Below are 14,269 nucleotides of genomic sequence, written 5' to 3'. Positions count from 1 at the left end.
TGAATGCACGGACCAGTCAACTATTAGGATCACCTTACATTTGGAAGTATGTTTGTCTTATTAGCAAAAGCAAATGATCGTCAACACATCACAATGATACATCTAAGTAAGGCTAACCTTTTATCATAGTATGACGTTTTAGAGGTCAATGCCGAAAGCTTCACTGCAGTTGGCTGATCCCGAACTCACATGAGCATCATCAGGACTAGGAGCTGGAGTCGGAGCAGCATGACGCGGATCTCAGATGTCCCGCTGGAACTCTTATATATGGCAGGTAAACCACGAGCAGCAAGGACAATGAGCAGTCATTTAAACAATAAACAGCACATCTCAAAATGACTATTTCAAAACAAGGTATTTGAGGCCAATGTTTTAAACAATAACAAAAAAGAATTTAAAACATAAGCTAACATAACCATACTACAGGTATGATATTTTGTACAATTCAGAATTGTTTACAATATGTAACTGTATTGAGCTTAACTGCACTGAGTTATAAGGCAGATGTTCCAGATGGGAAGACAATTTTTATTTAACTAGGCAAGTCAGTTAAGAACAAATTCTTATTTACAATGACGGCCTACCCTGGCCAAACCCGGACGACGCTGGGCCAATTGTGCGCTGCCCTATGGGACTCCCAATCACGGCCGGAAGTGATACAGCCTGGAATCGAACCATGGTCTGTAGTAGCACTGAGAAGCAGTGCCTTAGACCGCCCTCGGGACTATGAAGTAGATTAAGAAAGAGATAATTGACTGCACATTCAAACACTGAGTGGTGACAGCTCACTAATAGGAGAACATGAGAAACAATGCTTAGCTTAGGGGAAACAAACCCAGAGCTATCAATTGCCTTTAATGGTAACAATGTGGCAATATCACTGGAAGTAATTTGGTGAGACTTAACACAGAGCCTACCATCATACTAGAAGAGTACAGAATGGGCATATTCTGGTCAATTTTAGATTCATATTCAATTAATTCAAACAATTGTGTAGAGCCAATGCTGTCCTCCTCAGCACAAGATTTATCAATCAATCAAATGTTATTTATAGAGAACATTTCTTACAGGTGATGCATTTCAAAAGTGCTTAACAAATAAAATAAAAGGTTAGAAAGATAAAAAACAGATTTATATATTCTTAGAGACAAATTAAAATAGTAAAACAACAATACATTTCGGCCTAGTGTTCTAGAATGACCACAATTCTCTATCTCACACCACTGTCTCAGCATCTCACCTGAGACAATGTCATGTAATCACTCATCTGCAACAACAAGGAAATGGAGAGATATCTGATAGAGCTTTAACCCACACAGTTCACTCAGTTCACATCATTTTATTGAAAATACAGTTGATTATAAAAACATGATTTCCAAAAATTCTTCAGTGTAGTCTGTCCATTCAGAAACCCAGGAGTCTATTAGAGCAATGTCTTACCCAGGGTAGCAGTGATGGAGGGGCAACTTTGGGTGGAGGTTTTTGTCAGAGATGTGCGAGGTCAGGAGTTCCAGAACCACCTGAGAGGCCGTCTACTGGGTCAGAGTCCACTCAGTCATACAGTTCATAAGGCTCACAAGGTCCACAGGACTTCAAACACCTCTGACATGGGCAGGGCCAGGCTGGTCACCGTCAGAACCTAGACAGACACAGAAAGAAAGGATTATAAACAATTGATCAAATTATACCATAGATTAGAATAGAATAGACAGGCAGGCAGAATTAGACTGTTCGTTCTACTATTTCTTAATTCTGAACTCTATAGAGGTAACTCAGCCAGCTACAGCTCACCTTGGTGTCAGTCTGATAAGAGAAATCCCACACTCTATAGAGGTAACTCAGCCAGCTACAGCTCACCTTGGTGTCAGTCCGATAAGAGAAATCCAACACTCTATAGAGGTAACTCAGCCAGCTACAGCTCACCTTGGTGTCAGTCCGATAAGAGAAATCCCACACTCTATAGAGGTAACTCAGCCAGCTACAGCTCACCTTGGTGTCAGTCCGATAAGAGAAATCCCACACTCTATAGAGGTAACTCAGCCAGCTACAGCTCACCTTGGTGTCAGTCCGATAAGAGAAATCCCACACTTTATAGAGGTAACTCAGCCAGCTACAGCTCACCTTGGTGTCAGTCCGATAAGAGAAATCCCACACTCTATAGAGGTAACTCAGCCAGCTACAGCTCACCTTGGTGTCAGTCCGATAAGAGAAATCCCACACTCTATAGAGGTAACTCAGCCAGCTACAGCTCACCTTGGTGTCAGTCCGATAAGAGAAATCCCACACTCTATAGAGGTAACTCAGCCAACTACAGCTCACCTTGGTGTCAGTCCGATAAGAGAAATCCCACACTCTATAGAGGTAACTCAGCCAGCTACAGCTCACCTTGGTGTCAGTCTGATAAGAGAAATCCCACACTCTATAGAGGTAACTCAGCCAGCTACAGCTCACCTTGGTGTCAGTCCGATAAGAGAAATCCCACACTCTATAGAGGTAACTCAGCCAGCTACAGCTCACCTTGGTGTCAGTCCGATAAGAGAAATCCCACACTCTATAGAGGTAACTCAGCCAGCTACAGCTCACCTTGGTGTCAGTCCGATAAGAGAAATCCCACACTTTCTTTCCGTTAGCCCATACATAGCGGGGTGGGGAGGGCACCCCAAACACCCGCACCCCTCCCAGCACCAGCCCGTCCAGCGCCCCGTTCTGACGCAGGGGGTCACTCACCACCTGGGACTGGATCAAATGAAAACCGTATTGATCCCCACTGGCAAACACACACATGTATAGTACCACAATACATTAGACATTACAGTTAGGTCTACTGTTTACAGGATGGCAGGGAAAGAGTATGTCTTCTATCCTGATTGGATTGGACCTGGATCTCAATCTTGAGAGCATTGCTAGAAATATACTGTACTGCAGAAACATCCAAATCACCCGAGATAATTCTCTGATCTCCATCCTCTCTTTAAAGTCCATTTAGGGCCCTACGTTTTTCCTACCCAAATGTCATGAAAAACAAAACGTTTGATGATCCGCACTCAGAAAGATGTCGCATAAAGCTTACTTAATTTTTTTCACTGCATCAGGGATAGCCTTGAAGTGGGCTATAACTAGGGCCCAGAGTTTTCCTTGGTCAGGTCATGTGATCAGGAAAAACTCAGGACGCTATGTGACCTCTACATCTCCTACCTGTCCAGCGATGAAGATAACATAGGAGTAGTCTCCTCTCTGGAAGGTGTCCAGACTGTCCCCGTCGTCCCAGAACAGGTCACCCCAGGCCCAGCCCCCAGCAGACAGCGCCACCATCAGGAGGAAAGGGTTACTGCGAGAAGCTGAGGTAGTCAGGCCTGGCTCCTGTCGCAGAGGGGGTTTGAAGGGATTTTTCATTGAAATATATAATATAATTACTGATTAAGACAGGCAACAGGTTTTACACAAACTCACACAAGCTTCAAAACAACATTGTCAGATTAGTACGCAGAGAGTATTTCATTTTAGGTTTTATCACAAAGGAATTGTGGGTGTCTTGTTCTATAACAAATAACTTGAATTGATTTCATGATATGAGAGTTTGGCAGCTCATTCATCTCCTCCACCATCAGTATGTAACACCCACAATATGGGCCTAAGATGAAGCTTTGTCACACGATGAAACAACAGACAACCAAATTCTATTGTGTACAGAGGACACCCACACCTGCTGTGGGATGATGTGTCCCTCTCTCACATGGACATTGATGGTGTCCAGAGGGGCTGGGAGGAGCAGGTACTGTCCCTTACTGTAGAACGGCTGGCCCTAGGGAGGAAGGGATGAAAGAGGTGACCACTGAAATATGGTTCTAGTATACACAGTACAACAGTATTACAGATCTTTGTCTGGTCCTAAAGTAAGCCTACAAGACCCTAAGAAAGGCTCACACAGATGGATTTTTATCAATTTATGTCTGTTAACAACATAAAAGATGGTCTTGGTCTCCTAGGAATCCCTTTAAGCAGTTGCGAACTAATAGCAGTGACATTATGAAAGGCCTATAGAAATACACTGAGTATACAAAACATTAGGATCACCTGCTCATTCCATGCCATGGACTGATTGAGGTGAAATCTATTATCCCCTGTTGTCACTTGTTAAATCCACTTCAATCAGTGTAGATGAAGGGGAGGAGACAAGTTAAATAAGGATTTTTAAACCTCGAGACAATTGAGACATGGATTGTGTATGTGTGTCATTCAAAGGGTGAATGGGCAAGACAAAATATTTAAGTGCCTATGAACGGGGTATGGTAGTAGGTGCCAGGCGCACTAGTTTGTGTCAAGAACTGCAACGCTGCTGGGCTTTCAATAGTTTCCCGTATGTATCAAGAATGGTCCACTACCCAAAGGACATCCAGCCAACTTGACACAACTGTGGGAAGCATTGGAGTCAACATGGACCAGCATCCCTGTGGAAGGCTTTCGACACCTTGTAGAGTTCGTGCCCCGACAAATTGAGCCTGTTCTGAGGGCAAAAGGGGGGGTCCAACTCAATATTAGGAAGGTGTTCATAACGTTTTGTACGCTCAGTGTATAACTGTATTGAATCTAGGAGCTGTTTACATTGTGCAGACTGTACCAAGTCCCCGGGGGGAGGTAGGCAGCCAGCTCCACTGCCCCCTGCTCTAACACTGGGCTGACGAGCAGAGAACTCCCCCACAGGAACTGTCTGTCTATGGTCTGGCAGTTAGGGTCCGAGGGGAACCTGGGAGAGATGGACAGAGAGGGAGGGCCAGAGAACAGTATCAACACAGTAAATAAGATGTGTTACAATAGTATCCAAATGTTGAAGAGAGAGAAGGGAAGAGTGGACAATGGCAACTGAAGAAGAGGAGTAGAGGGACATACTGGAGGAAGAGAGGCGTGGCCACGGTGTCTGCGGAGGTGTGTGCGTGGTAGAAGAGTGTGTAGAGGAACGGCAGGAGAGAGTAACGTAACATCACCACGCTACGCATGGCTGCCTGGGCCTCCTGACCAAACACATAGGGCTCCTGGGGCTACACACAGAGCTAGAGTTACCTCCATTCATAATACATGGGACTGATGGACTGTTACATAGACACAGTGAAAAGACACTAGCAGGTCAGCCACCATGGTAAATAGGAAAACATTGTCACTTGGTTACATAGAGACAGTGAAAAGATATTAGCAGGTCAGGAAAAAATTGTGGTAAATTCCTATCCAACTGAGTTAACTGTAAAGACCATAAAACCACCCCCACACACACACACACACACACACACACACACACACACACACACGCAGCACCACTCACAGCGTTGGGCTTGTCGTTGTGGTTCCTCATGAAGGGGTAGAAGGCTCCAAGCTGGGTCCAGCGTACACACAGCTCCTCTGTGGTGTCCCCCCCGAACCCACACACATCCGCCCCCACCAGGGGCACCCCAAACAGGCCAAACAGCAGCACCGCTGGGGGGGTGGAGGGACAGATGGATATTGAACATATTAATTCCCTTTATTCATTATTACTGTATTCATTATTTAACTTTGATGTCAGGCAGTCAGAGGCATCTATCTGTAATTGCTAGCTACATACAGTCAAATAAATTGGTTCCATTACAAGTCTGGGTATTTTTCTGTTCAAACCCCTCATTCAAGTCCATAGATAACTACCACTGAAAAGACTCCAACTCTGTCTAGGCACTCTTTCAACTAAAGACAATAGAGACAAACTGCTGAGTAAGAGCACACTGCAACATGTACTGTCTGGATGGTGCATCGGTACCATTAATACTCTGATGGCTAAAACACACAGGGCTTGTGAATGGCTTTGGCAATCTCGTTGAGAATAGGAATGGCTTGGAACGGAGATGGGAATGTTGGGGATGTCTTTCCCCTCACCAGGGATGGAGTATCTGAGCTGCTCCCAGTCGCTCCTCACGTCTCCCGTCCAGACTCCGGAGAAACGGCCGATGCCAGGGAAGGAGGAGCGGGACAGCACGAAGGGTCGCGACCCCCGGACCTTCACCAGGGCACTGAGAGGGTCAAAGGCTATAACTGATCTTCCAACTACAGTTACAAATGTGTAATGTAGACAAGATAAATCAAATCTGCTTCATTCAAACAAGCAGAAGTAAAAGTGCCAACAGTCTCAGGATAAGTGAGACACTGATCCCTGTAGTGCTGTCTCTGACCTGTGGGTGGCGCTAGCCTCCGTCAGCCCATAGAGGTTATGCAGGTTGTAGTGAGTGGACAGGTTCTGCTGAGCTGACATGCAGAGTGTACCAGTGTTCAGCTGTCCTCCAACCACCCCTGTATGTGTGTATGGAGACAGAATGGAAATGAATGAATGAACTAAATTCCTCCATTGATTTTATATAGACAGGAAACTACTCAGCTGCAGTACACTCACATGGCACGTAGGGGGGGCTATCCAAATCACTGTCAGGACACCCTTCCACAGAGCCCTGCACAAAACTGGCTGGTTCATTCATATCCTGAGAACAGAGGAACAAGAGTATGCTGGATAGCCTGGATGATGCAAGCTTGTTAGTGCAAATATAGAATACAATACAATAGGGGATGATTTCAGCCCTCTACGAGACATTTCTATCTGAGACACACTCACAATCCACAGGCCATCTAGCGGGACTCTGGAGTGGAACTCCCGAATGCAGTCCTCCCACCAGCTCTGTGTCTCTGGGTTGGTGAAGTCAGGGAACGCTGTCGGACCAGGCCACACCTGGACACAGAGGAAGAAGAGTGAGGAACCGAACATGCATACCTTTCCACACTACACACACACACACACACACACACACACACACACACACACACACACACACACACACACACACACACACACACACACACACACAGCTTCAAGAGGGTTTTTTGTTTAGTGTAACCTTGCTTTTCAGAGGACACATTACTTGAATACACAATGTTATCAAGCAGATAAAAAATATGTTCTTTCCAAACTATTCACAGTATATGTAGCCCAGTTTACAGTGGGTCTCCAGATAGAGGAGAAGTGAGAGTTTTAGGTCTGACCTTCCCTATGAGTGTCTGTCCTGTAGAGTTCCTGATGAAGACCCCTCTCCGCTGACCCTCATCAAAGGGTGGGTAAGTACCAGGGGGGCTGGTGCTGCTGATCCCAGGGTCCTGGGAAAGAGAACAAACAGGAAAGATGCTTCTAAAATAAACAACAGTAATGCTTTTGCTGCCATCTTGTGGATTGAGAAGGAAAGTTTCCTTGACTTGTACCTTCCAATACTGCACATTTAACAATTTAATCACAACGCAGACTGTTATTTAGAATAAAAAATGACATTGAACCACTATTTCAACCTAATATATATAAGTGTGCCTATATGTCCCACATGTTGGGAGGGTTGAGGCCTCTCTCTTACCAGGATGAGAATGTACTTCATGCCCTTCTGATGGAACTCCTTCACCATGTCTGGCAGGTCCACAAAGCGCTGGGGGTCAAAGGTGAACACCCGACGCTTGTCTGCGTAATCCAGGTCATTCCACTGCACGTCCTGACCAAAACCAAAAGCAGTTGAACTAAAGAATGCAGTGAGTGTTTCCATGAGTTGTGAACCCTCAGTGGCATGATAACACTGTACTTGAGAACGCAAACATCCAATTAGCATTAGCATGGAGAAAACCCATTGTAGCATGATAATACTGTAATGAGTTTTCTCCATGCTAATCTGCTAATCCAATGTTAATGCTCATTCAATGTTAGCATTACCCAATAGTTGTCAACCCAAGTGATAATACTGTACTACAATACAAGTGTTTTCTCCAGCATCTTTACCAGGGGGAAGTTGGCGTTGTGCATGCGTCGCACCACCTCTCGGGTTGCGTTGGTGGACCGGTAACCCCAGCGACACAGGTGGAACCCCAGTGACCAATAAGGAGGCATCATAGGGTACCCTGGGGGAGGAAGACGGGGTAAACATTAGCTATGACGGAAGATTCACAAAAGGTGAAAGCAAACCAACCTGCTCAAATTGGACTTACGTAGCAAAATTTGAAATGGTGTTTTTTTACATTGGATAAAAGTAGAGACTCACAGCTACAACATGGTATATAATACACTGCATGTTTGAGGAACAATGGGAAAGAAATTCTGCTTTGAAAGTTGATAAACTTGTGAACTCACTTTTGAGAAAATGGCCTTTGAATGATTTGGTACTGACTGGAGAGCTCTTTGTTTACACCCCCACCGCATTGTTCACACCCTCTTAAGCCAGCCCCACCCATCTCTTTAATGAAAGATTAAGATTTAAAGTGGTAAAAGTAGTAGTCTACAATAATGAAACATTCCAGGTAAACAGAACGTGTCCAGATAAAAAATATTTTATAAATATTGATTGACTCTTACCCAGACACACTTAATTGATGGGTCATGTGAAAGAAATGCTATAACCCCAGCCACATCTTACCAAGTGGATGGGTCTCTACAGAAGGTGTAAACGGTACAGCCAAATGGTTACTTGCATAGTAGCAATATCAGAAAGTGCCAAAATAAAGAAAATAATATACAGTATGTACAAGAACAATATCAATAACAATATCAGTGATAGATGAGGTAGTTATATGCATACAATCAGGGGTAAAGTGATTGAGCAGCAGGATAAATAAATAATAGTAGCAGGAGTCATTTGAATAGAGGCACTGCAGATAGTGCTGATGGTCTGTCTGAACCACACATGAACAAGGGAATCTATATTTATTTGGAGAGCCTGTTTCTGTCCTGCCCTTGACTTTGGTGCAGGGCATGTGATGCCCATAGCCTCTTCGTCAGCAAAAATCCCTGATCTTCTCAAAAACATATGTTTGTCTAGCTGTGTCCAGGTGGTGCTTGTACAAACAGACCATCCGTGGGAGGAAGAATGTCAGCATTGGCAGCAGCAGAGTCCGAACGCTCCTTGGCGACAACACCAGGCTCACCAGTCCGAACGCTCCTTGGCGACAACAACACCAGACTCCAGAGCATTGACGCTGTAAAACAGGAAATAACCAAAAAAACGTAGAAGACATCAATTCACCTCCCAAGATTATATAAGAAGAATAACCTCATACAATGCAATGAAAATTATATTCACCTGAAGTGCTAGTACTGCTTGAACTGTGGCAGCGGCCTGAAGTACGGAGTCAGGTGATGTTGACCCCTGTCACAGTGCTGTCCTTCACAACACCAGCAATCTCAGACAAAGTGTTCACTCTGGTCTTTCTGAAGCGCTGCTTGATGAGGCTGAGGCACCAGTCGCAGGCAAACTTGGTGTGGCCTGTGATCAGGAAGTGAAGGTCCAGACTATGGTGGAGCTTGTGCATGGTCCATCAGGCACAATACCAGAGCACAAACTTGATCTTCTTTTGGCCACTGCAGTTATCACAATTCAGGTCCACACGTGTTTCCCCAACTCCGTAGTTGGTGAAGAAATGGTGCATGTAGTTGATGACTGCGCTGCTGCCTTTGCTGGATGACATGCCTTCATCAATCAAGTAGTTGACTTGTTGTGGTATTACTTCACAGCCGACACCAAACAAGCCACACCATATTATGGTGGATAATGCCTATATGGTGGATGGTGCCTAATGGTAGAAAATGTACTTGCTTTCACCAGTCTAGTTCTTACACATAAGTGAAAGGAGATGAAGGAAAGGAGATGAGGCAGCAAGTTCAGACTACTAGGACATTGGGACACAGACAGCCACTATCTTTTCCTTAGCTATTACCCAAAAGGAATTTGTTGTGACCCACCAGTGGCCCGACCCACCATAGCAACATTGGGATATGAGACAAGAAAAGGATATTCAGTAACAGGAAGTTACAGCTAAAGGTCATATATAGCCATACCTATAACCTGGAGGTACTGTCTGACAACACTCTGAGGGTCAGGGCCCAGGAAAATGTACAGGTCCAGGATTCCTCCCACAGCCACCCAGGTCAGAGCAGGGCTAGGCTGCAGCACCACCTCTACAGAGAGAAGGAGAGGTCAAACTCAGCTCAATCATGTAAACCTGTATCTTGATACAGTTGAAGTACTGTGCCATGTGAACACAAAATAATTCTGGCCAGAGCTGCTTAGTAGCATGATACATTACAAACTCTACTAGCTCAAACCAAAGCTTTTCTATTAGAACAAAACATTTCTGCTTAAGGATATGGTACATGGAGCAACATGCTTTCTTACCCATGGCATTACTGTTGAGCAGGAAGACCCCGTGAGCCTGTCCATCCCCCTCCTGCACCATGTAGAACGGATGGGAGCCATAAAGGTTGGCATCGCCCTGCAAGGTGGACAAAGAAGAGACATCTGACTTACTTACCACTCCTGACCATGATTTAAAAAGGAAACAAATGAATGATAATGATGACGATAATGACGATGACGTCAGACTCACGTGGGGCGCCATGTCCCTGTTCCAAAGGGTAAGGGAGGTCCAATTGAGGTCCAGGCTGAGGGGGGTGTAGTGTTCCCCCAGCCCAGACACCAGTGAGGAGGCGAGGGAGGTGGACAGCTGCAGGTACTGGTCAGCATACAGCAGCGGGGCCACAGTGGTGTTCACACTGACAGACAGAAGACAGAGGTGTCATGCTTATGACAGTTGTAAGTCAGGACAGAGAGCACCTTATGTTATGCTTTTGGCAACTATAAGTAGGGACAGGGGCACCTCATATCATGCTACAAGTAGAAACACAGCGATATAAATCAAATAAAATTGTATTGGTCACATACACATATTTAGCAGAAGTTATTGCGGGTGTAGCGAAATGCTTGTGTTCCTAGCTCCAACAGCACAGTAGTATCTGCAAGCCAATTTACCCTTTGGGATCTATAAATCCTAACTGATCTTATGTGTTAGGCCTATGACATGGTTACAACAGTTTTATGTCAGGTTTATGAGATCTGATCAATGAACCAGTGCCAGACATATTAGACATAAAGAACAACTGACAATGAATACTCACAGGACACGGCCGTTGGATTTTCGGCGCACTATGAACCCAAAAGGGTCGGGTTGAAACTCAGTGACATATTGGTGGTCCTGGGTGTCAGTGCTACCCCTGGACTGGGCAGTGGATAAAGGAACTTCATATCGCCGGGACGACGGATCCTTCAACTGTCAGGAGAAGAAAAGTGTTATGACTCTTACACAATAATGTGGTCCGAGGAGAATGATTCTCGGTGATGAGCGATTGGTTATAATAAAAGTCATGAAAAAGTAATGAGATAAAACATTTAGCAAATACTGTACGCCCGTTTCAGAGGCAACACTTTTAAAAGCAATGTTATTGAGAAAGACAATGGCAATCAAACCCTGTTTGGCAGTAAATATACGAGTGGTTATACAGCCACAGAGACTCACAGTGAGGTGCAGTCGGCCTTCTGTCTCATCCAGGATCTCCAACCGGAGCGTAGAGATATCCCGGGGCAGGTAGGAGGGAGTGGGCCTCATAAGGGTGGCAGCCTGGCCCCTGGAAGTGGGGGTGAGGGGCCCCATCCTGTAGCCGCTGTATGACGGGGGGTAAAAGCACCAAGGGGGTCCTCCAGAGAGGCCTTGTGGTAGGGGGGCATAGCAGCACCCTCTCCCCTGACACTCTGTCTGGCTCAGAACTCGGTCCTGGGCGCAGTCAAAGCGGTTCTCCAGGGCTACCCTCCTACACTCTGCCTCTCTGGGACCACTGGAGCTGGCTGGATGGGGGCCTTCCCACAGCAATCTGTGGCTGGGGGCTGGATGGGAGCTACCCCTCTGGAGGTTCACTATCTCCCTCTCACCGGCCTGTTTTGTTGCTGGATCTTCCTCTAAACCAGGTCTTACTGACAGGTGTATTGGTGTCTCATCTGGTTGTTGTTTGCTAGTTAACTTTATCAGTGACAACTTTTGGTCAGACAGGTATCTAATTTGTAAACATGTTATCAAGGCCAGGGTGAGCAGGGCTGAGAGAGAAAGGGCAGACAGGGCAGACAGACAACTAGACAAACCCATGTCCTGTGTCGAGTTGGGACATCTGGGAGGTGGTGGGAAAAACTGTCTGCAAATGCTGACGAGCCCGCATTTCAGTGTAGAAGTCTGAAAAATGAAAATGATATGAAACGGTCGCCTAGGATAATTGGTAACTATGGACGTACTACAACAAATTGTGGACCTACCACTTACGATAGATGTTATTTGTCAGCTGACAGATGTAACGTTGCACAGTCTACACACATTAACAAGGAAGTGTGCAAGCTAGCTAGAACAGACTGTAGCTAGAATTGTATACCTAGTGCATACATAGCTAAATGTTAGCAAGGGATATTAGAAAGCGGGTGAAAATGAGAAGATTAAATGTATGCATTTTCCCCAGGACTTACTGAATGTCGCTTGTCCACGCACGTGAAAAGTTGTTGTTGAACTGGACTGAGCAATTTCGACAGCATGCCGCTAGGGACAAACTGGGCGCTGCCTATTGGGCTACCACACAGTGGAAGTAACCTATACTTCGATTATTTGAGTCCATCTATCTAATGCAAAACGTATTGTGTTGTTTAATTAACTACCAATACAAACATAATACCAATACAAACATGATCCATTATGCTCCTGTGTTAATTGTGTTAAATGTGAAGTGAACCCATTTCCAATTACTGGGACTTAGAGAATATTGAGGATATCGAGGCACCATGTGAACCACTAGTTTTGAGTGATTAGATTTCGTGAAGCAGGCTCGCATATTAGCACTTCATAATGAATCAGTAGCTACAGTACAGACATCATGTTATCACATTCGGAAAATATTCAGACCCCTTGGCTTTTTCCACATTTTGTTATTGTAGTGTCTTAGCTCTTATTACTTATTTATATAACAAGAAAGACTCTGAATACAAGAAATTGAACTGGAGCTTCACATTTACTAAAACAATAACATAGAACAACACTGCGCATGACCAAGGATGCTCCATTCTTAAAGGGGACATCAGTAATTAACAGAACATAACATTCCTTCTCTTATACAATCAGAGTTACTTTTACCAAACCACAACTGAAACATTTCCCAGAACTTGTTGTAGTTATTTAGTATCTTTTCATTTGAACTTGAACAGTTCGTTTTTGTTTGTTTGTTTATAAGTCCAGTCTGTCTGGTGGACGGTGCCTTCGTTCTGGGTAGCGCCTAAGATTGTCTGGAGGCTCCTGAACATCCTCAGTGTGTGCTTGTTCCATTATAGCTTCTGCTATAGCAGCACCTTCATCAACACGTTCCCTTCTTTCAGCCTGGGGTCTCTTTACTGCCCCACCGTCCTCTACAGTTCCCTGTGTGTCACTCTCAGGAGCTCTCTGTGCCTGTTCTCTCTCGATTGTTGTGCTGTTTTCCGTGGAATGCATTTGGTTAATGTGACGCCGCCACATTATGTCTGGGCTCACTTGAACCTGGTAAGTTCTGGGTCCCGTTTGTGTATGTACGGTCCCTCTTGTCTATTTCCCTCCTCTTCTGTAGTCTCGCACCATCACTTCCTGTCCTGTTTGGAGATGGCGCTACCGGCCACCGGAGAGCATCTTGGCTTGTTTGTTCAGCACTTCATTACGCCTGTTTGGCTTCATGATGTCCAGCCGTGTGCGGAGAGGCCTCCCGAACATCAGTGCGGCTGGGCTTTCATTTGTCGTGGCATGTGGGATGTTTCGGTAGGAGGCCAGGAACTTGGCCAGTTTTGTTTGCAAAGTCCCTTTGTCTCGTTTTGCTGCACGGAGTCCTTGCTTTAGGGTTTGCACAAAGCGTTCTGCCAGCCCATTGGTGGCAGGGTGGTACGGAGCTGAGGTTGAGTGTTTGATTCCATTTACTGACATGAATCTTGTAAACTCGTCACTTACAAAAGCTTGCGCGTTGTCACTTATCAGCTGCAGCGGCAATCCGAAGCGTGCAAACGTTGTTCTGAGACACTCTATCGTCTGAGCTGAGGTGGAGGAGTCAGTGCAAAACACCTCTGGCCATTTGGAATGGGCATCAACTATAACCAGAAACATGTGCTTTTCAAAGGGACCAGCGTAGTCCACATGAATTCTCTGCCATGGCTCTGTGGGCCATTCCCATGGGTGGACTGGGACAGGAGCAGGCATGTGAAGGGTTTCCAAACATCCGCTACAGTTCTTCGCCATATTTTCTATCTGTTGATCCAGACCTGGCCACCAGAAGTGGCTCCTTGCGAGCAGCTTCATTTTGACAATTCCAACATGACCTTCATGTAGTTGCTGCAAAAGCTGATGTTGGCATTTC

At 45.3% G+C, this 14,269-nt stretch overlaps 1 protein-coding gene across 1 annotated transcript; it reads right to left on the bottom strand.

The window, feature by feature from the left end:
- Positions 1 to 814: 814 nt before the first annotated feature.
- Positions 815 to 13,492, bottom strand: gaa (alpha glucosidase). Its single transcript, XM_038986204.1, has 20 exons — positions 12,375 to 13,492; positions 11,386 to 12,090; positions 10,988 to 11,139; positions 10,420 to 10,585; positions 10,209 to 10,305; positions 9,872 to 9,991; positions 7,823 to 7,941; positions 7,410 to 7,541; positions 7,051 to 7,161; positions 6,626 to 6,739; positions 6,410 to 6,494; positions 6,192 to 6,309; positions 5,899 to 6,032; positions 5,315 to 5,466; positions 4,888 to 5,036; positions 4,603 to 4,744; positions 3,704 to 3,802; positions 3,196 to 3,360; positions 2,584 to 2,736; positions 815 to 1,639 (listed from the first exon to the last, which is right to left on the bottom strand). The coding sequence occupies exons 1-20, from the start codon at positions 12,438 to 12,440 to the stop codon at positions 1,574 to 1,576; spliced, it is 3,045 nt and encodes a 1,014-aa protein (XP_038842132.1). The 5' UTR covers positions 12,441 to 13,492; the 3' UTR covers positions 815 to 1,573.
- Between the last annotated feature and the right edge of the window lie 777 nt (positions 13,493 to 14,269).

Source organism: Salvelinus namaycush, chromosome 3 (assembly GCF_016432855.1).
Source record: "Salvelinus namaycush isolate Seneca chromosome 3, SaNama_1.0, whole genome shotgun sequence".
NCBI lineage: Eukaryota > Metazoa > Chordata > Actinopteri > Salmoniformes > Salmonidae > Salvelinus > Salvelinus namaycush.
This window is presented reverse-complemented; position numbering and strand designations above follow the sequence as displayed.